This window comes from Hibiscus syriacus, unplaced genomic scaffold, assembly GCF_006381635.1.
Source record: "Hibiscus syriacus cultivar Baekdansim isolate YM2019G1 unplaced genomic scaffold, ASM638163v2 tig00111099_pilon, whole genome shotgun sequence".
Lineage (NCBI taxonomy): Eukaryota > Viridiplantae > Streptophyta > Magnoliopsida > Malvales > Malvaceae > Hibiscus > Hibiscus syriacus.
In genome coordinates this window covers 722313-742910 of record NW_024062984.1, presented here as the reverse complement: position 1 = coordinate 742910, position 20598 = coordinate 722313, and the positions used below count along the sequence as shown (strand labels likewise).

The window sequence follows — 20598 nt, the reverse complement described above, 5'->3', positions numbered from 1 at the left end:
TAATATCAAAACATGGATCAACTATAATTTCCTTGTACTAAAGGATTACAACTGCTTATCAATGGCGAGTTCAGGGTCCCTGACTCCCGTTAGCTGAAGCAGGAATCCCTACTTTCTTAGCTATCCAGTCTTTGGTTTGCTATTTCTCTTTTCTCTATGCTTAATTCCTTATTGTAGTTCAGGCGACTTCAATTTGCATCAAATGTTTACGATGATTGTCCTTTGAACACCTAATGATAGAAAATATATTCCGTTTAAGTTGCGCACGTCGGAGTTTGGGGCAAGGACATCCTCCGGGAAAGATTCAAAGAACCGTAGCCCGATGTGGGCGTCACTGATGCGGAATAATGGCTAAGGCAGAGTCTGATCAAACCAGATCCTCCTGCCGGGAACCCTCCACAATGGACACAACCGTACTAGAATAATAACCAATTGTGCATGATATGCAATTAATTTATTCTATTAATATTGTCAAGTTAATATATTTTCATATGCTACAATTATTTTCAAGAGATCTATATAATTTTCGTTGAATATATAAATCATATTTATAATTTATAGTTTTTTATTCGTATGTGGTGTGATTATAAGGTAGCATTTGTTAGAAAGACTTTAACAATTTGACAATGTACGCTCAAACACCTTTGCAAACGTCATACTCAAACCCATGACCTCTAGAGATAACAAATCATTCTTGTAACTATTGAAATCGCTTGGTTCGTACAATAATTTGACATCTGAACTGACTTTTGAAAACTACAGGTTAGCTCTTCACCACCAGCGGATAAGGTTGACAGAGACCTCCAAGGTAGAAAATTTTGGCCAATCTGCCAGTTCTTGAACGTTTAAATATTACTATACTGCCTAAAAATATACATCACATTTGGAAATTACTACAAATAAAAGAGAAAAGCTGGTGCAAGTAACATGCCTTTGCATTTACTTTCTCGAGAATAACCAATGGAACGGTGCCTGTACTACTTAGCAGCAAACTTCCTCAGATTACAGTTCCACTGGGAATCAAGGCATCCTTGATTACTGTCACAATCCCACTCTTAATGAAATATCCGTCCGTTTCCCTTGTTGCTTCTTGTACATTGTCACTGTTAATGATCTGAAAAAGAGCGAAATTAGTTGTCAACTGTTTAACCATGAAAATCCAAAAAACATGGATCAACTGCATGGGATTACATGTTCTTGAAAGTTGTTTAGCAATGGAACTCATTCAATTAAGAACTTTGTACTGACAAACAATTTCATCAGAAAGGTAAAAAGCGATCCAAATCAAGAGACGGAGAATAGGAGAGAGTTTTTTTTTTTTATTCCGGCGAAGTTCCAAGCAGAGAAGCAATACCAAGGTGAGAATTTAACTAGTAATCAGTGAAACTCGTATCTCTTTCCAAGAGTTTAATGACTAGTTAGACTATAAATAAACCATAGTAAATTCATCTAAATTAAAATAAAAAAATACCTTCACATTGGCACCAATTCGAGCATTCTTGTCAATAATGGCTCTCTTGATGTGTGAATTCTTTCCAATACCAACTGGAACGCTGCCCTTTGCAGCAAGTAACTCCCTGTCAGCATCAGTCTGAATGAAGAAAATGAGAACAGATTATCATGGATTCAATGGTATAACGTCACAAAAGCAGTAAAGAGTGAACTTGATGGGAAAGAATTATTATTATTATTATTATTAGATAAGAGACTATCTTATGTTCATGTACTTTCGGTTAACAATTTTTGTTTTAGATCATATTGATGTAACACTTAATAATATTAACGTCATAATTTATGATGTTGACATGACAATATATAATAGTAATGTGATAGTATATGATATTGTGACATGGTGACATGATTAATAGACTAAATTGATTTTTTTAAAATTTAATTAAGTTATATTTAATTTTAAAATATTATTATTCAATTTAATTTACTTTTTTATTTTTATTGAAATTATAAAATTAACTTTGTCATTTTTTTTGGAGTTTGATACCAGCAGCACAAATAAATTCTTTTTTTTCATTGATATATATATATATATATATATATATATATATATATCATATCAATTTAGTTATTCCAATGATTAAATACTGTTATAAAATCATGACATTGTTTCAGCTTTCAAATTGATCATGTTTTAATCACCCTAATTTATTTTATTAATATTATTTGTGTCATGAATTTTTTATTATTTGTTAATATATAATTAAAATAAAAATAAAAGTCATGAATTTTTTATTATTTGTTAATATATAATTAAAATAAAAATAAAACTATACACAAACTAAAAATATGCCATAAACCCTAAATCACAAATTTCTCAATTTATTTTCTTTTTCATTTTAATCATTTTTAATAAAATAATAATTAAAAGATGTCACATCATAGAAAATATCGATGATATAAGTTAGAGTAAATGTTAGTAATATAAATTAGAATGTAAAATATGAGTAGTTTGAAAGTTAAGTGTTTAAATTTAAAAAAGTTAAACTTCAATAAAATATGAGTACTAATACAGAAAAAAAAAATTAGGTACTAAACATATAGTCTAGTAAAATTTGAAATCGTACAAACAAAGCCTTTCCATTTTTATCCGAATAAATCTTTGTTAAAACGGAAACATTAAGCTAATGTAGGCTTATAACTATCCGAACGAGGTATGTTCATGTTCGTTCGTTTAATTTTAATCGAACAAATGAATTAACACGAATATAAACGAACAAAAAATTTATTTTCGTGCTCGTTCGTTAAAAATGTAAGTTGTTTGTGTTTGTTCATTTAAATGATAATGAATACAAACGAACGAACATAAACGAACGGATATAAACTAACATAAACGAACATAATAAACGAATGCAAACGAACACAATAAATAAACATAAACGATTATAAAGGAACGTAAACGAACATAAATGAAAATAAATTTTTCTTCTTTCCTAATAATTTTGGGATTATATTTTATTTAATTATTTAGGGTTTTTTTATTTGTATTTAAAATTAATTGAATTTTAAAATATTAATGGGTATCATATTAAAATTTATTGGTCTTAATATTTTAAATGGGTCTAGAGAGATTGGGTTAAATATAAATAAACGCACAAAACATAAACGAAAGAAAAGAAACAAACATAAATGAACATAATGACCATATTACCAAACGTTCACGAACGTAAATGAAATAACGAGCATTCTATTCGTGTTCGTTCATTTAATTAAAAGAATACAAAATCTTGTTCATGTTAATTCTTTTAATAAATAAACAAACATAAACGAACTTCCCGTCGAACAGTTCACGAACGTTTCGCTGAACGTTCGGTTCGTTTAAGGACTAACCCAATGTATTTCAGAAAAGGAAAGGAAAGATAGAGAAATGTCTCATTAATCAAACTGGATTTCATTTTTTTTGCCAATAATTATTGTTTTAGCCAAATATTACAGCAAGGGCCCTGAAGAATATATAGAACACATTGAAGGCCATGCCAAAAGCAAATACATATAGGATTGAATCCAGGGATTTAAACTTAAAGCTATTTTTTAAGCAAACCTTTTATAGTTTAGGCTGCCTTCACTACTATAGGACTCCTTACATAGTGTATACCATCTGACCATATCAACTGCCCATATACATATTCCTCGACTGCATCAGCTTTCTTAACTTTCAGGTTAACCTTGAATGTCTTTTCTTCACCAACCTTTTTGAACTTCAGTTTTCTCGGCTTAACATAAACCGATATCCCCATCGGTTTCCGCACTTGAGCTCTGTAAGTGCCTGGTGGTCCTACATTCTTAACAGTCCTAGTCACTGTAATGGATCCAACGAGTTTAGGGATGGTGATTGAAGGGTAGTTGAAGTTGGCAAGACTGATTGAACCGCGGCACTCGTAGGGTTCCTGCAAGAATGCTGATATTAGTGTTTCGTTGTACCCCAATGTGCACAGAAACTTTAGGTAATCCTTGGAGGTTAAGTCGTAAACGAGTCCCGGATCCATAGCACGGTTTGGTTGTACATGTCCTGCTCCGTAGTTGAATGGTCCGGCTTCGATGTATGATTGCTGCAGGACTCCACTTAGGATAAAGGGATTTAAGAAGGCCAACAATTCCTGAAACATGAGGACATGACATCGAAGTGCCGGATACAGAGTTGAACTGAACTCGGCGCTTATCGAAATCTTGATTCGTTGGCCTTCTGCTCCTGTATAGGCAGCTATTACACTCACTCCTGGTGCAGTGATATCCGGCTGGATATAGAATGCATAGTACAGAGTATCAGATCCATTTTAGCAGAAGAAATAGTAAGGGGAAAAAATGAAAAACTGTAGCTGCTACTAGCAAGTACCTTGAGGATCTCAGGTGTGATGGTATTGGGTCCCTTTGATGAAAATGCTGCCATGAAGGGGGCTGGCTTTGTGCCAATTTGGGTGGTTACGAGTGTAATACGAGCCATGGGATGCCTGTTCATATGTAGTCCGTGAATTCATAATGCTATTGTCATATAAGCTCACTGAATGCATATATTTACTGATTCTCACACTTACTTTGTTGATTTTATGTAAGCGAAAACTGCAAGACCATTGGTGTAGTTTATATGCGAAGCTGGAAGGAGATGAGCGTCGGCGATAATTTCATTCCCTGTGAGATTGTTATTAGCAAGAATCATGCCAACAGCACCAGCCAGAGCTGCTTGCTCACCCTTGTCCACTCTAGCATTCTGCCCTCGAAGACAAACCAGGATCTTTCCTGTCGCCTTTTTAGGATCAATGGCACCAGCCTGACACAATGTTCTGCATAATCTAGGCAAATCAGCATGTTTGTATGCATGTAAGGAAGAGATCAACATGCAAAGATACATATAATACAGAATGAAGTGTGTTAGAACAGTAGGTATAACTGAAACCAAGGTACCACTATTTACAAGTGTTCTATCCTTACGCGTTTCAATCGATGCATTCGCCAACTTAGCATCTACTGCACTAATAAGTGGGAAGAGCTTCTTGCCTGGCAAAACTTTATCTGATAAACTTTGTCCCTTCAGAAATGAAATAAGTATTGATAAGTTCCAAGCATTTTACGAACCAACAATCTTAAGTTGTGGTTTGATTCCTCTCTGTTTTGGTGTTTAATTTTGTATTGCACTGGATACTTATGTTGCTACTCATTTTTCTATTTGTATCTGATCTGCATTGGGACTTATGTCCGACGATATTTATCATCTTCCGCAAATTTCCATTTGATTTTCACTAACTAGACTTGAAGGGAGGGGGAATGTAACCTTGAAGCGCATACTGTTGCCGAGGACAACGATACTAGAAAACACCCTATCCATGGTGCTGGCTCCGACCGTGATCTCCCATGGTGCAATATTGGAGACAGTGCCATAAGCAGGTCCTGAGTTTCCAGCCGAGCAGACCACAACAATTCCATGCTTGATAGCATGAAAAGAACCAATCGCGACGCTGTCATTGAAGAAGGCAGTGGGTTCTCCTCCAAGTGACACAGACAGCACATCGACACCATCGTGAATGGCCACATCAAAAGCTGCCAATATATCTGCATCGAAGCATCATTTCCGGAAACCGGTGGCCAGCACACCTTGTAAGCTGCTACTCTGGCTCTAGGCGATCCGCCTTTCGCGGTTCCTTTACCGAAGCCGAAAACACTTGCCTTGGGTACCATGTTACCTCCAGCAGTCGATAAGGTATGCGTTCCATGACCTTCTTTATCACGTGGTGTATCGAATGACGAGTTGAGTTTGCCAACCGTAGCAGCATAGCCTTTGTGAAATACCTTGCTCCAATTAGCTTCCTGTAAAATGAAAATCCAGCAATTTAGGCACTAACATGGTGTAAATATACATGGAAAAACATACTTCCATTACAAACAAATAAATTTTAATTCAGATACCGGCACAAACCTAAACTACCTCCAGGATAAGAGACAATAGCTTTTTCCAGGATCGAAAAGACACCATAACAAGACAGTTGTAGGATAAAAGTAACATTTCAACCCAAAAGAAAAAGGAGGAAAACGTATCTGACCAATGACAGCAAGGGAACATCAGAATTAGAGGAAGATGTTTTCGTATCAATATTGTTAGAATTTAACTTGAATTCTAAAAAAACATAAATTAATTAATATATAAATATTGAGAAGGTAGGAAACTCATTTTGGTTAAAAAGTAGAAAACTTTATTAAAGTAGATTTTTACTTTATTTAATTTTATTTTGTAATCAAGTATCTATACCTGTAAATGGATACTAAGTGTCAGGATTAGATATCAAGTTCTTTTCTTTCACCAAAATCCTCATGTATTTTATTCTTTCATATTAGTAAAATTCTTCTCATCTGCTCGTGGATTTTCCTTTTTGGGGTTTTCACGTAAATCTTGATGTTCTTTGTTTTTCTTTTTCGATCGTGTTTACTTGTTTGTCTATAAACATTGTTTCGATTTTATAAAAAATTGGTATCAGAGATTCGGGTTCAAGATTATGACAACAATGAAGTATGATATTCCTCTGTTGGATCGAAGCATCAGTTCTCACTATAACAGGTGAAGGTTTGGGATGTTCTTGCACAGTTAGATCTCGACGATGTAATATAAAGATTTGATGAGAAGCCGGTAACACAATGGACGAATGAGGAAAAGCATAAGGATCGTGTTGTGCATGATATTACTTGTGGTGAAACATTTGTGAGAAAAGTTGGCACTTAATAATCATGTCGATGTGAAGACTAAATCCAAACCTATAAAAAGTTTGGACTTAATTGGTGTCTGTTACTGAAGATTACTCCTTTGAGGGGTGTTGTGGAAGAGGTGGAGAACTCGTTCATTGAAATGAAGAATTATTTTTTGTTGAGTTTGGGTGTCACATCGAATTTGAGTGTTTTATCTCGAAACATTTGCACTTTCAGAATTCGTGTCAAGGTGGAGATTTGTTAGAGTTTGACTCGAATTGAGAGTGACACAAATTAATTAATATATAAATATTAGAAAAGTAGGAAACTCAATTTGATTAAAAATAGAAAACTTTATTAAAGTAAATTTCTACTTTATTTATTTTTCTTTTGTAATCAAGTATATATTCTTATAAATAGATACTAAAGGTGAGAGTTAGATATCAAATTCTTTTCTTTCACCAAAATCTTTTTATTTTTTTTTCATATTAATAAAATCATTCTCCTCTATCCGTAATTTTTCTCTTTTGAGTTTTCCACGAAAATCCTAATGTTCTTTATTTTTTTTGATTGTGTTTATTTATTTACTGATAATTATCATTATGATAATATAACAAATATTTTATGCACTTGCAAGTTGCAAGTGTAGCAGTGCAAGCATGCATGTGCCATACAAGCACCTAGAAGCTGTGTGTCCAGGTCCACGTGCCCATCCATTCACTTACACAAGCCCAAGCATCGAGTCTCAGCTAGAGGGAAACGCTCACGTGTGACGCCTTAGTATAACGAGGAAAAATGAACCATATTAAGGGATTTTCAAAAGAAAAAATATGTTGGCTTAACTCTTGTGTCTCAAAAGGTCTTTTTTTTGGATTTTCAGAACAACAAGAACCCACATCTAGAGCTGGGTATATGGGTTAAGGCCTGCGGGCTACCCGTTTAACCCGTGACCCGTGCAGATTTCGTGCCTCAAAAATTGAAGACCGTTTAAATTGCGAGCTTTTTAGCCCGGATCGTTAAACCCGCGGGTTTAATGGGTATAACCGCAGGCTACCCGTTAAACCCGCTAAAACCCGTTTAATTTAAAATTTATAAACTTTTAGAGAAAATAAACTTAAATAATTTTATAGAAAATGAAAATAAATTACTTATAAATATGATGTTACTTATAACTATTGTAGTTCTTAAATTTATTAGGTCGTTTGTCGTAATTTTACCGTTGCTTAATATTTTTTTCATTTAAATATACATCATTATCATTTTGGTTTTTAAAGTTTTTTTTATTTAATTTTGACCTTTATTTTTTTTCATGAAATATGTTATCCATTTTGTTCTTTAATTATAAAAAGTCACGTGATATTATAATAATATATCACATGACACGTAATATTTGGATTAAAAATAAGAAAGAAAAGTAAAATAAAAAATTGAAAATATATTTTTCAACTTTTAAAGACTTTTACAAAATAAATATATTTTAACAAATTAATGACTTATATTTTATCAATTTTAGTATAATTGTATCTTTCAAATTTACTCTAATACTATAAGTATTTTATTTTATATTTTCATATTTTGTTTCAGTATTTCTCTAAAGTATCCATAAAATACAATTATTAGAAACACTTGACAACTTTCTTGTTAGATTTGTATAATGTTTGACTTTGTTGAATTTCTACTTTCAGACACTTTTGTGTATTCATATTATAGCCTTGAATAATCATGTTTTATAAAAATATAATGTGGTTATTGTTTTATTTGGTTTTCAATTTGGTGATATAAGTGAATATTGTTTTTTTAATTTGAGTTTAAGTAATTATATCATTATATATATATATATATATATTAATGATTAAAAATTAAAAAAAATATTATTTTATAATCATTTTCGGCTATTTAAAATAAAATTTAAATATTATTTATTATTTTGACAGTGCTACCTTCCTTTTCAAGTTGCTCAATCATTTTTAAAGGTGTAGTAAGTTAAAACATTATTTTTATTGTATTTAAAGCATTTAAAATTATTTTTATTAAACGGACGGCGGGTAAGCCCGTTTAGCCCGCGGGCCTTAAAATTAAAAACCGTTTATGAATGCGGGTTTTTTAGCCCGTCCGTTTAAACCCGCACCGTCAAAACCTACGGGCTAAACGGGCGGGTAGCCCGATACCCACCTCTACCCACATCCTAAGTAATAAGTATCCAATGGTTATATATATATATTGTGGAAACATAAACAATTCTTTGCTGTCTTGCTTTTAGGCAACAATGTGTCACAAATTATTAACTCTATAAGGATATCAGATAAAAAATATTCTCTGTAATGCCCAAGATGGAAGGCAGTTTGAAAATTTCAGACATGTAATAAACTAAGCAGAAATTTTCGGACTACAGTCAGTTTGTACAAAAAAAATTATTGATAATAAACACTACACAACAAAAAGATATATTAGTATCGAAATCATACTCCATCGCAGTACAGAGAGGGAACTTAAAGCATAAAATTTTATTGCAGATTTACAGGGAAGAGCAACCCAAGAATTTAAAATTGCTTATGTACCAACAAAAACACATAACATCAACATTTAAACACGTGAGTTATTTTCATTGACAGATGTGAGGGAGAAAAAAAAGGTAATAAAAGAATCTTATCTCGAAATTATCTACTTACAGAAAATGAGGAAGTTTAAGAGAAAAAAGAGTGGCTGAAACTGAATACTGGGTCAACCCAAGTAGTTTTTGCAGCATTCCTAGACTGTAAGCTCTCTGGAATCCAGATTTAGGTGTTATATACATTTGTGCAGCACAAATATGTTCGATGTTTTATAGGTTTTTCTAATGAGGATTATATTCCGTACTTATATCGAAATAGGTGTTGAACCAGAGTGTTCAAACAAAAGATTGAAAAGAAAATGAAGTCATTGGAATTCTAAAACCTGTTTTATGTGGCTCCAAAAGAAGGTGACAACCCTTTTCTTACTGAGTTATTTATGTGAAGTTTAGAATTTAGATAACACTTTTTTTATGTCCAAACTCTCAGAGGAAGTGGTACCCTCAGCATGAAATTCCAAATGGTTATGCTTTTTATAGTTATTTTTGATATTGGTCCATCCCCACCACCAAATTGGAACTGAAGATTCCTACATTACCTAAAATTACTCCTGCAGCCTGCACACATGACAGATTCTTTCGGGGTTGAAAACGATGGACACATTAGGCCAATCAACAAAAGGTAAAAGGACAAAATCAACAACATCATCCTTGGAAAAAGGTAAACCCACTTGGTTGAAAGGTGGGGGCAGGAGAAAGCCAAAACAAAAAAAAACCGACCTGTTGCAGTGAAATCCGGCATCTTTGTGATTTTGACAAATTCCCTTCCACTTTGAAGGAATCGGTCCATACCCATCATCGCTGAAGCTTTTTGATTCAGGCCAAACACCTTAGAATGAAAAAGAAAATCCCCCATTCTTCAGCATGCGTTAAAGGCTATGAAAGTGAAAACCTTTATTAAAATACAAGCAAATATGGGCTATGCATCTTTGGTTTCTTGTTTTGTACCACCACCACTTTTCAATCCTCATCCGCCTACTATTTTGAAGGTTCTAAGCCATTTTCTACTTCACATTAGGTGTTTGATTTTCTTTTAAGAGCTCTTATCAATGGAACTGCTCCATTATAGACGCATGGTTAGCAAAATAAGTAAAAAAGAAAACTGGACGTCATGCATGAACATGGGGTGGGGCTAGTCAAATTGTTGTACATCATTATCTTAATTCCAACGTTATTGAAAACAAAACCCTTTTGCTTTTAATTTTAGTAAGTTCAACTTTTCGAATTAAAAATTATTACTATGCTAGATCCAATCTGTATTCGTTTATGAGTTTTGTCATATGGGGACGAAGTTAACTTATAAAACAGACAAAAACTGGATTGAATAAATACTTAGATTCAAAGTGAAGCCGAAGAATCCGCGACTTAATCTAGTTAGTTTATGCAATTATTATTACGAGAAAAGTGTCTCACCAGTGTCAAGGTTTCCGATAATGGTATCTTCACCATATCTGGTTTTGTTCCAGATTGAGCTCGATGGAACTAACCCGTTTTGCTCCAAGCCAAGGAATTCCCAGGACCGAGTAGTGTGCAGTTTTCTTCCTTTGTTCAAGAACACTGAAACGACTTTAGGGTGCCCTGCCATTGGAGTTCAACACAATCTCACACAGCTTTTAAAAAATAAAAAATAAAAACAGTAGCCTCTGGGGAGATAAAATGAAGTGCAGAAATAAAAATGGAGTTTTTACTTGCAATCTCAGCTGCTATTTCATCGTCTAAATTCGCAGCGAAACCATTGATGTGTCTTGTATAAGAGTAAAAGATAGCCTCTCGAGCATGCTCATGACTGAAAATAAATCATTCAAGATGTTAAAAAAATACAGAAGGCTTCAAATATGTTCACTTGAACGAACTCAGCTGAAAGTTCCACCTTCCTAAGAACGTTCGGAGAAAATCGTAGTGAGAATCCGTGACAGTATCCAGATCAACAGATGAAGATTCGATTCCATGCGAATGTCCTCCCAAGTACACCACATAGGACTGCATCAACAAAAATATGAAAATTTTCATCACATTAATGGAAGAAAAAGAAGAAGAAAAAAAAATGGTGTTTGAATCGAAAATGCTCACCCTTTTGGAGGCAAATGTGGGCGTCTGTAAGAGGGAGAAAACAATGAAGGTAACCAAGCAAAGGGTGGCATTTGAAAGTCTCATTTGCATTGGCTGCTGCTTGCTTGCTCTGTATCTCCTGTGTTTCACCTCTATGCTTCTTTATATAACAACAGGAATGGAACAGGGAGTTTGGAGTTAAGATATTGTTTCCGAAATTATTAAAAGAAAATCATATAGTATCAAATTACTTATAATTTGAACTGGTGCAAAGTTTCATACTTTTTTATTTTTCTGGATCGAAGGAAAGGGACAACGAAGATGGGTGAAGAGCAAAGCCCATGCTTGTTTGTTTTCATCAAATATTTTAATGGACAAGAAGAAATCCCAAAGGCCTTAAAATCGCCTTCCATTTGAGTAATTTAGATAGGCTCGTCTTCTATATTTTTAGGGTAAACTACACAGGAGACCACCAAACTATGGTCATAAATCGATCTTACCACCGAACTATTTTTTGTCTCAATTCGACCACCAAACTTTTTAATTAAATCAATCGGACCACTCTCCGTTAAAAAAAATGGACTTGCTGACGTGTCTTTTAATAAAAATAGCATAATTATATATTTGGTCCTTAATATTTACATATTCTATCAATTTAGTCACTATTTTAAGTCAATTAAATAAATTTAACTATCCAATTAGGACATGTCACGTGTCAATGCATGATTGGAAGGTTTTATTTATGAATTTTAAATTATTTAATTAAATGATTTTATAACCAATCAGGTGGTGACATGTGTCACCACTCGATTGAAATGGAAAATTGAACAACCAATTTGCACCCCAAGTGTGCGTTTGGTTCACTAAATGTAAGATTACCAGTGGGAATAAAAGATTACCAGAGAATAGGATTATTGGGAATGTTGTATTTTGTGTTTGGTTAGTTTAGCAAGAATGTAAGATTACCATGTTTGGTTAAATGAATAAAAGGTTATTGGAATGTATATTTGACCAAATTGTCCTTATTATATATTTGTTTTTTTAACAAGTTGGAAAATATTTATATATAAAATTTTTTTTACAAAATTTAAAATATAAAAAAGTTTATTGAAAGGTTAAAATTTTATTTTAACCCTTGAACTTTATATAAAATTTTAATTATAGATTTTTTTTTGTAAATCTAAAATAGTTTAAGGAGAAATTTGTAATTTAACCTTCGTAGAATTTTTATTATTCGATGACAGAATAATGATATTTTTGAAAGAAAATTTTTTTAAGGGCGTTTTAGTCCAAAATGCCGGTAATCCAACAATACCTAAGGAAATGGATGTAATGACATTCCCGGTAATATACCAAAAAAAAACTCACAATTGGTAATGTAAGATTATCAGGAATGACATTCCCGGCCAAACATTCCCATGGGAATCTCACATTCCCCCAACCAAACACACCCTAAGGGATTCGAACCTACGTCTTTGGGGGGAGAGTAGCCAAATGCCCAAACCGCTGGGCCAAAGCTTCCCAATAGTTCTAACTTACAATAATTTGTATTTGACTTGTACGGTTAAATTATTTGGTTAAATAAATTTCAGTTTGATTAATGGTTATGGAAAAAAATCGGTTAATTCGATTCGGTTAATAATTTTTAAATAAATTTCGGTTCGATAACGGTTAAGGAAAAATTATTTTATTTGAAAATTATTAACCGAACCAAATTAACCGATTTTTTTTCTTTAACATTAATCGAACCGTAATTATTTGACCGTTAATCGAACCAAAATTTATTTGAAAATTATTAACCGAATTTTTTTCTTTAACCATTAATCGAACCAAAATTATTTGACCGTTAATCGAACCGAAATTTATTTGAAAATTATTAACTGAATTTTTTTCTTTAACCATTAATCGAACCAAAATTATTTGATACTTAATCGAACCCAAATTTATTTTATTCGGTTAATAATTTTCAAATAAATTTCGATTCGATTAACGGTCAAATAATTTCGGTTCGATTAATGGTTAAAGAAAAAAATCGATTGATTTGGTTCGGTTCGATTAACGGTTAAATAATTTTGGTTCGATTAATGGTTAAAGAAAAAAATCGGTTAATAATTTTCAAATAAATTTTCGGTTCGATTAATGGTCAAATAATTTCGGTTCGATTAATGTTAAAGAAAAAAATTCGGTTAATTTTGTTCAGTTAATAATTTTCAAATAAATTTCAGTTCGATTAACGGTCAAATAATTTCGGTTCGATTAATGTTAAAGAAAAAAAATTCGGTTAATTTGGTTCGGTTAATAATTTTCAAATAAATTTCGGTTCGGTTAACGGTTAAAGAAAAAATAATTTATTTAAGCAGATAATTTGTTTATTTTTTTAATAATTAACAAACTTTTACAATTTTACAAGTCAAATACAAATTGTTGTAAGTTAGAACCAATAGAGAGCTTTGCCCAGCGGTTTGGGCATCTAACTACTCTCCCCCAAAGGCACAGGTTTGAATTCCTTTGGGCGCAAATTGGTTGTCCAATTTTCCATTTCAATCGGGGTGGTGACATGTGTCGCCACCTAATTGGTTAAAAAAATAATTAAATAATTTAAAATTCATAAATAAAACCTTCCAATCATGTATTGACACGTGTCATGTTCTAATTGGATAGTTAAATTTATTTAATTAAATTAAAATAGTGACTAAATTGATAGAATATGTAAATATTAAGGACCAAAACAAGTCCGTTTTTTTTAACGGAGAGTGGTCTGACTGATTCAATTAAAAAGTTTGGTGGTCGAATTGAAACAAAAAATAGTTCGGTGGCAAGATCGATTTATGGCCATAGTTTGGTGGTCTCCCGTGTAGTTTACCCATATTTTTATAAGTGAAAAACCTAATATATTCATTCGGTCTTTGAGCCATTCTAAAACCAATAATTTCGAGAGACAAAATCTCTCCATTTGAAGCCAAGATCTGTGTGTATGAGAGGCCCCATGGTTAGATTTAAACGCCCCTTGAAAGAAATTTTCCTTTTTATCTTTTCAGGATTTTCTGGGGAGATGTAAGTTTTATTTCAGGAAAAGCTGACGATGGTACTCTCGTTGTGTTGTAATTGAGAAAAAGTCGCTTTGTTAAAGACTATAATTATTCTCTTTCATTTAGTTTGCAGGGGACAATATATAGGGGCGTTCACCCGTACTAGTAGAATGTTGATCCACAAAATGATGTTTTCGTACCTCACCGGCTGTTATTCTCAATTCTCCTTCCGCAATAAATTAAAGGGTAAACTATATCATTGACCACCCAACTATAATATTTTTTCATTTTGACCAATATTTTTAAATTTTTATCAATCGAGTCACCTAACTATTTAAATGCATTCAATCAGGTCACTTGTTGTTAACATTTAACGAAAGTGCTGACGCGACAGTTAGTAAAATTGGTATAAGTACATATTGATCACTCTTACTTATATATTCTATCAATTTGGTCCTAATTTTAATAAATTATCCAACTATTTAAATGCATTCAATCAGGTCACTTATTGTTAACAGTTAACAGAAGTGGTGACTGACAGTTAGTAAAATTGGTATAATTACATATTTGATCACTATTACTTATATATTATATCGATTTGGTCCTAATTTTAATAAATTACCCAATTATTTAAATGCATTCAATCAGTCCACTTGTTAACAATTAACGGAAGTGCTGATGTGACAGTTAGTAAAATTGGTATAATTACATATTTGATCACTCTTACTTATATATTCTATAAATTTGGTATTGATTTTAATAAATTAAAATAAAATTAATCTTCAAATGAGATGGTACTATGTGTCACCATTCAGTTTGATGATTAAATTTATTTTATTTTAATATATTTATTTTCTACCAATCAAAGGGTGACACGTGTCACTCTCGGGTAGAAAGAAAATTAAAGCACATAGTGGGGGCATAGGGATCAAACCTAGGTCATTTGGGTGAGTAGAAGAAAGACCAACCACTAAGCCAAGCAATTTGTTTGGTTCAAAGTAGACTGCATAAAATTAAATCACAAAGCGGGGGCATGGGAGTCAAACACAGGTCATTTGGTGAGTAGAAGAAAGACCAACCACTAGACCAAGCTATTTGCTTGGTTCAAAGTAGACTACATAAAATATATATCTTATAACTTATGCCAAGAAATTAAAGCCAATTGTTTGGAATCGAACCCAAACAAACATTGAAAAATAAATTTTATTTTTATCTTAAATTTATATATTAAATTTAATTCACATCTTAACATTATATATATATATATATATATATTAAATTCATATATTTAAAATATATTTTTATTTTTATATGGTTAAAATATATTTAAATATATTTTATCTTAACATTAAAAATAAATATATATTTTTAAATAAAAATAAATTTTAAAATGTATTTAAAATATATTTTAAATATATAAATTTAAGATAATAATATATATATATATATATATATATATATAATGTTAAGATGTGAATTAAATTTAATATATGAATTTAAGTTAAAAATAAAATTTATTTTGCAATGTTAGCTTGGGTTCGATTCCAAAATAGGCTTTAATTTTCTTGGCTTAAGATAGAAGATATAAATTCATGTAGTCTACCTTGAACCAAACAAATAGATTGACCTTAGTGGTTGGTCTTTCTTCTACTCACCCAAGAGACCTGGATTCGATTCCCATGCCCCCCAACTATGTGCTTTATCCTCTTATTGGTAGAAAATAAATAAATAAAATGAACTTAATCATCATCTCATTGGAAGATTAACTTTATTTTAATTTTTTTAAAATTTGAACCAAACTGATAGAATATATAAATAATAATAATCAAATATATAATTATATCAATTTTACTAATTGCCACATCAACACTGCCGTTAAATATTAACGGCAAGTGGACTGATTGAATGTATTTAGATAGTTGGATGACTCGATTGACAAAAATTTAAAAATAGTGGTCAAAATGAAAAGTGACTATAGTTGAGTGGTCACTGGTATAGTTTACCTTAAATTAAATATAAGTTTATATGCAGTAATGATCGCAAGTTAATGTGAGAAAAGAATGATAATTTTTATTTATTTATTTTAAATAATTATATTATGTATTGGCGGTACAAAACTTATCCTGCTAATAAAATTGTATGATTGTTATACTTCTTTTAATTATATTAAAAATAAAAAATATAATGATTATACAATTTTATTTGTAAAATATTTTTTTTATCAATAATCATTTATTTTTGTTAGGTTTATATAAAAGGGTTTGAAGCCACAATTAAATTCCATGCAGACCAGGCCAACGACTCCTTGAGATATTGACCAACGATTTGTATAGAAATAGAATGATTGAATATTCGTCGGCCTAAAAAAAGTAAAAAAGCCGAATATATGAAAGTTAAATCGTCTAGACAACGGAAGTTAGGGTTTTTTTCTTTCTCAATACCTGAGATCAATTATTTGGGATATTGGGTTTAAATTTATTTTAGAGAATACGATATTTTCTACACTACACTCTTAATTAATTTATGATCTTGAAGTGGCGAGTTCTCTCATATATTATTTTTAATTAGTCTCCACATAGTAGACCCTATGTGGTCCATTATTTTATTGGCATTATAATCACTCGTCACAACGAATATTCCATTAAAAAATCTTTTTTAAAAAAAAATTATAAATAAAAATGAAATTTATAAATTTAAAGAAAAAAATTAGGGCGAACTCGTCACGTCGAGGTGAGGAGTTCGTTCAAATTCAAAAATACTAGTCATTTTCTAGCCGTCACTCAACAGGCAGACGGGAAGAAACGGTAACTTGGACAAGTTCGATTGGATAAAATTTAAAAAAATTAAAATTAAAAGAGAAATGAATTTATTATTTTACAAAATACAAAGTAAATAAATAATTAAAAGAAATAAATTTTTACATGGAAATTACAAAGAAAATTGATCTGTCTTCTAAGTTCTTGACGATGCCGAGGAGTTGTCGAAGGGCTCATCGAGTACGTTGGGGTCGTAGGCCTTGGTCATCGCTGTCGTCATCGTCTTGCCCGAGGAGGTGTACTTAACACACTCTGTAATCTACCTTCAAAATACGATGATGGATTTATAACATTTGACGCCATCATTGTCGTAACTGCTTTGGCTTGGATTTGGTGATCATATAGGATATGGTCCTACTCACCCGCAATCGCATGTTCTATGGAAGATCCTTGAGTGTATTGTAAAGCATCCCATGAACCTCCAACCCAATTTGGTCGAGCCTCGGCTAAAGTATGAAATGGAGGATAGGAATCGAATCTGGCCTAAAATGTATAATGGTACTCTTAAGCGGCAGATGCTGAAGCGGGAGCAGAAGATGACGATGTTTTTTTCTTGGACTTCGACTTGGACTTGGCGTATGTGGCTTGATGATTTTGCAATTCTCCCCTATCTTCCGGTGTCGTCAGATATAGTTTCCCATTTACTTCATAATTTCAAAGATATGAAGAATAGTCAAAATCGAGGTCCAGCGATGTGATGTCTTGACACAGGAGAAGTGATTGGTCACGCTGATTTCATTGCTCGATGTAGAATGACTGGCTCACTGGCCAATTTTCGATATGTTTCTCATGCGTATCGATTGTATAGAGCACGTCCATTTCAACCATAAACGAAGGAATCAACTGGTACGAAGTAAACTATCGCATCACTCTGTCTATGGTGTGCTACTCTACAATCGCATAATACAACAACAACATCACTACACACTATAAACATGACCCCTAAAAAATCTCACCGGTAATAATTGGGTGATCTCCTCATCGACATACGGAAGCCAAGAGGACTGTAAATATTAAACATCAAAGTTAGTATATATAAAGTAAAAAAGATTAAAAAAATAATAAAAATTTTGTATATCATACCGCATATCGACCGGTGATGTCGATTATTATCTGTATGTCTCATGTAGTGGCACCCGCCAATTTCGCCTCAGAGATTTTATAACGCCATTTAAAATATTTTAAAATAAAAAATATTATAAACAATTAAAAATAATTAAATTTACAAAATTCAAATAAAAAAGTTTAAATAAATGAAGTTAAATAATTACATTGTAGCCAGCGGAAACTTAACCGGGGCTATTGTAACTGGCGTAAAAAAATGGGAATCAATATGATGCCCACGATTGTAGCAGTATCATATAACATGCTACATCGACTTTTCGACTCGTTGGACAATTGCGGCCTTGCAAAGCTCCCGGTAAAGAAATGTCAAAATCGTCGAGCCCTAACTGGTATTACGACACACAAAGAAGTCTTCCAAATATCATAAATACTGCGTGTGCGCCAAATTATCAGATTTTTCCTGTAATAATATCCCTTCGATCACTTGGAGAAGAAATGCTCAGGAAGTGAAAACAACCTCCGCCTTGTTAGACTCGTATGTGACTTGGAATTCGGACTCCAACCACGTTATCATTACCCGATAACCCTAATGACGTCGAATGGTGTCTATTTTTCCAAAAATTGGTAAACCAACGTCACGGGGTCATAAATGTTTTGTCTCACCACGGGGGCTCCATTCACCTGAACATCGAGTTGGTAAGTGACATCTTCCAAAGTAATAGTCGCTTCACCACTCGAAAAAATGGAATGTATGCGTCTTGGGCCGCCAACGTTCGATTAGAGCCTTAATCAACACTGGGTACAGCTTGAAGCCACGTAAAAAAATGGTCGGAAATAGATCGAATTGATGTAGATATGTCATCATCCGCTGATACAGCTCTCTGGTTGTCATCCCCCAACTACAAATATTCCATTCATCGTTATCCGACCCGCGTTGGATCAACAAAACATGGCTGTTATCCAGGCACAACATATATTCTCGGGTTGTTATTTTTCAGGATTTTCGCACAATGTATGTTTTTTATAAAAAAATTGGATCCAGGGTTTGGTGAAAACCAAAGCCCCAAACCACTTTTTATAGCCTTACCCTCAACGGCTATAAACGGCTAAAAAATTAAAATGTCCGCCCGAACTCGCCACCTCAAGGTGACGAGTTTCAAGTGACCGTTGCGGCTCGTTGCTACGCTTCTGCCCGTTGACCAACTACTAGAAAACAACTAGTATTTTTTTGAATTTGAATGAACTCGTCACTTCGACGTGACGAGTTCACCCTAATTTTTTTCTTTAAATTTATAAATTTCATTTTTTATTTTAAATTTTAAAAATATTTTTTAATGTACTCGTCACCTCGGTATGACGAGTCATTATAATGCCAATAAAATAATGATTCACGTGAGGCCCACTACGTGGGGACCAATTAAAAATAATATCCGAGGGGTGACGAGTTCGGGGTGCACTGTAAAAAATATCGTATTTTCCAAAATAAATTTTGGGTAGGCCCAATACCCCAAATAATTGATCCGCTTGAGGTATTAGGCCAAAAAAACTGAAAGTTAGAGCTCATCACGACCCAATTCAGGTTCACACTAGTTCAACAATGCGATCCCACTTGCCACATCCACAATTTCATGACTCATTTACTAGGGTGATTATAAGTGGTAATGTTTGTTTTAAAGTTTTTTTAACCAATTGACAGTGAAAGCTCTAATAACTTATAATTACTGGTACTAGAACTCGTAATATTTAAGGATAACAATTATCCCTTCAACTACTAAGGTCATTTAATTCATGCTTATTCGATGTATATTTTGAAAAAAAATGATCTATGATAATATTAATATTTTCCATCAATACATGATACGTGTACAACTGTGATTAAATAATTTTTTAAATTAAATAAAATTGAAAGATTTAATATATTTTTTGTAACACCCCAACCCGTATCCGATCCGGATACGAGTCTGAGATATCACATTGACATTTAAAAACCTTTATTCTTGCAAAATAACAGAATATTTGAACTTATATTAAGAAAATGCGATCATATATTGTTCAATTGTGTTTGTTATAAAATTTTGAGGCAAAAATGTATTTATAAATAGTAAAATACGATATGAACAGTACCGTGAATAATACCATGAACAATAACATGAACAGTGAAAAATTTCGAATATAAATTGTGTATCGATGCACTGCTACAGTCCATCGATGCACTGCTACAGTAACTTTCATAAAATTACGTATGAACTCGTAAAAATCTAAGCTTTCATCCGTATAAATTTATCAATTACATATATGCATTTAAAACATTACAAAACTCAATCATATGACTTTTCAAACCGATTAGAAC

General features: G+C 32.5%; 1 protein-coding gene and 1 pseudogene across 1 annotated transcript; both read right to left on the bottom strand.

Annotated features, from left to right (window-relative positions):
- Positions 1-926: 926 nt before the first annotated feature.
- LOC120153335 (glucose-1-phosphate adenylyltransferase small subunit-like) lies at positions 927-3487 on the bottom strand. Its single transcript, XM_039165314.1, has 3 exons — positions 3446-3487; positions 1472-1591; positions 927-1114 (listed from the first exon to the last, which is right to left on the bottom strand). Exons 1-3 carry the CDS (start codon positions 3485-3487, stop codon positions 998-1000), a joined length of 279 nt encoding a protein of 92 aa, XP_039021245.1. The 3' UTR covers positions 927-997.
- Positions 3388-10874, bottom strand: LOC120153334 (annotated as a pseudogene).
- Between the last annotated feature and the right edge of the window lie 9724 nt (positions 10875-20598).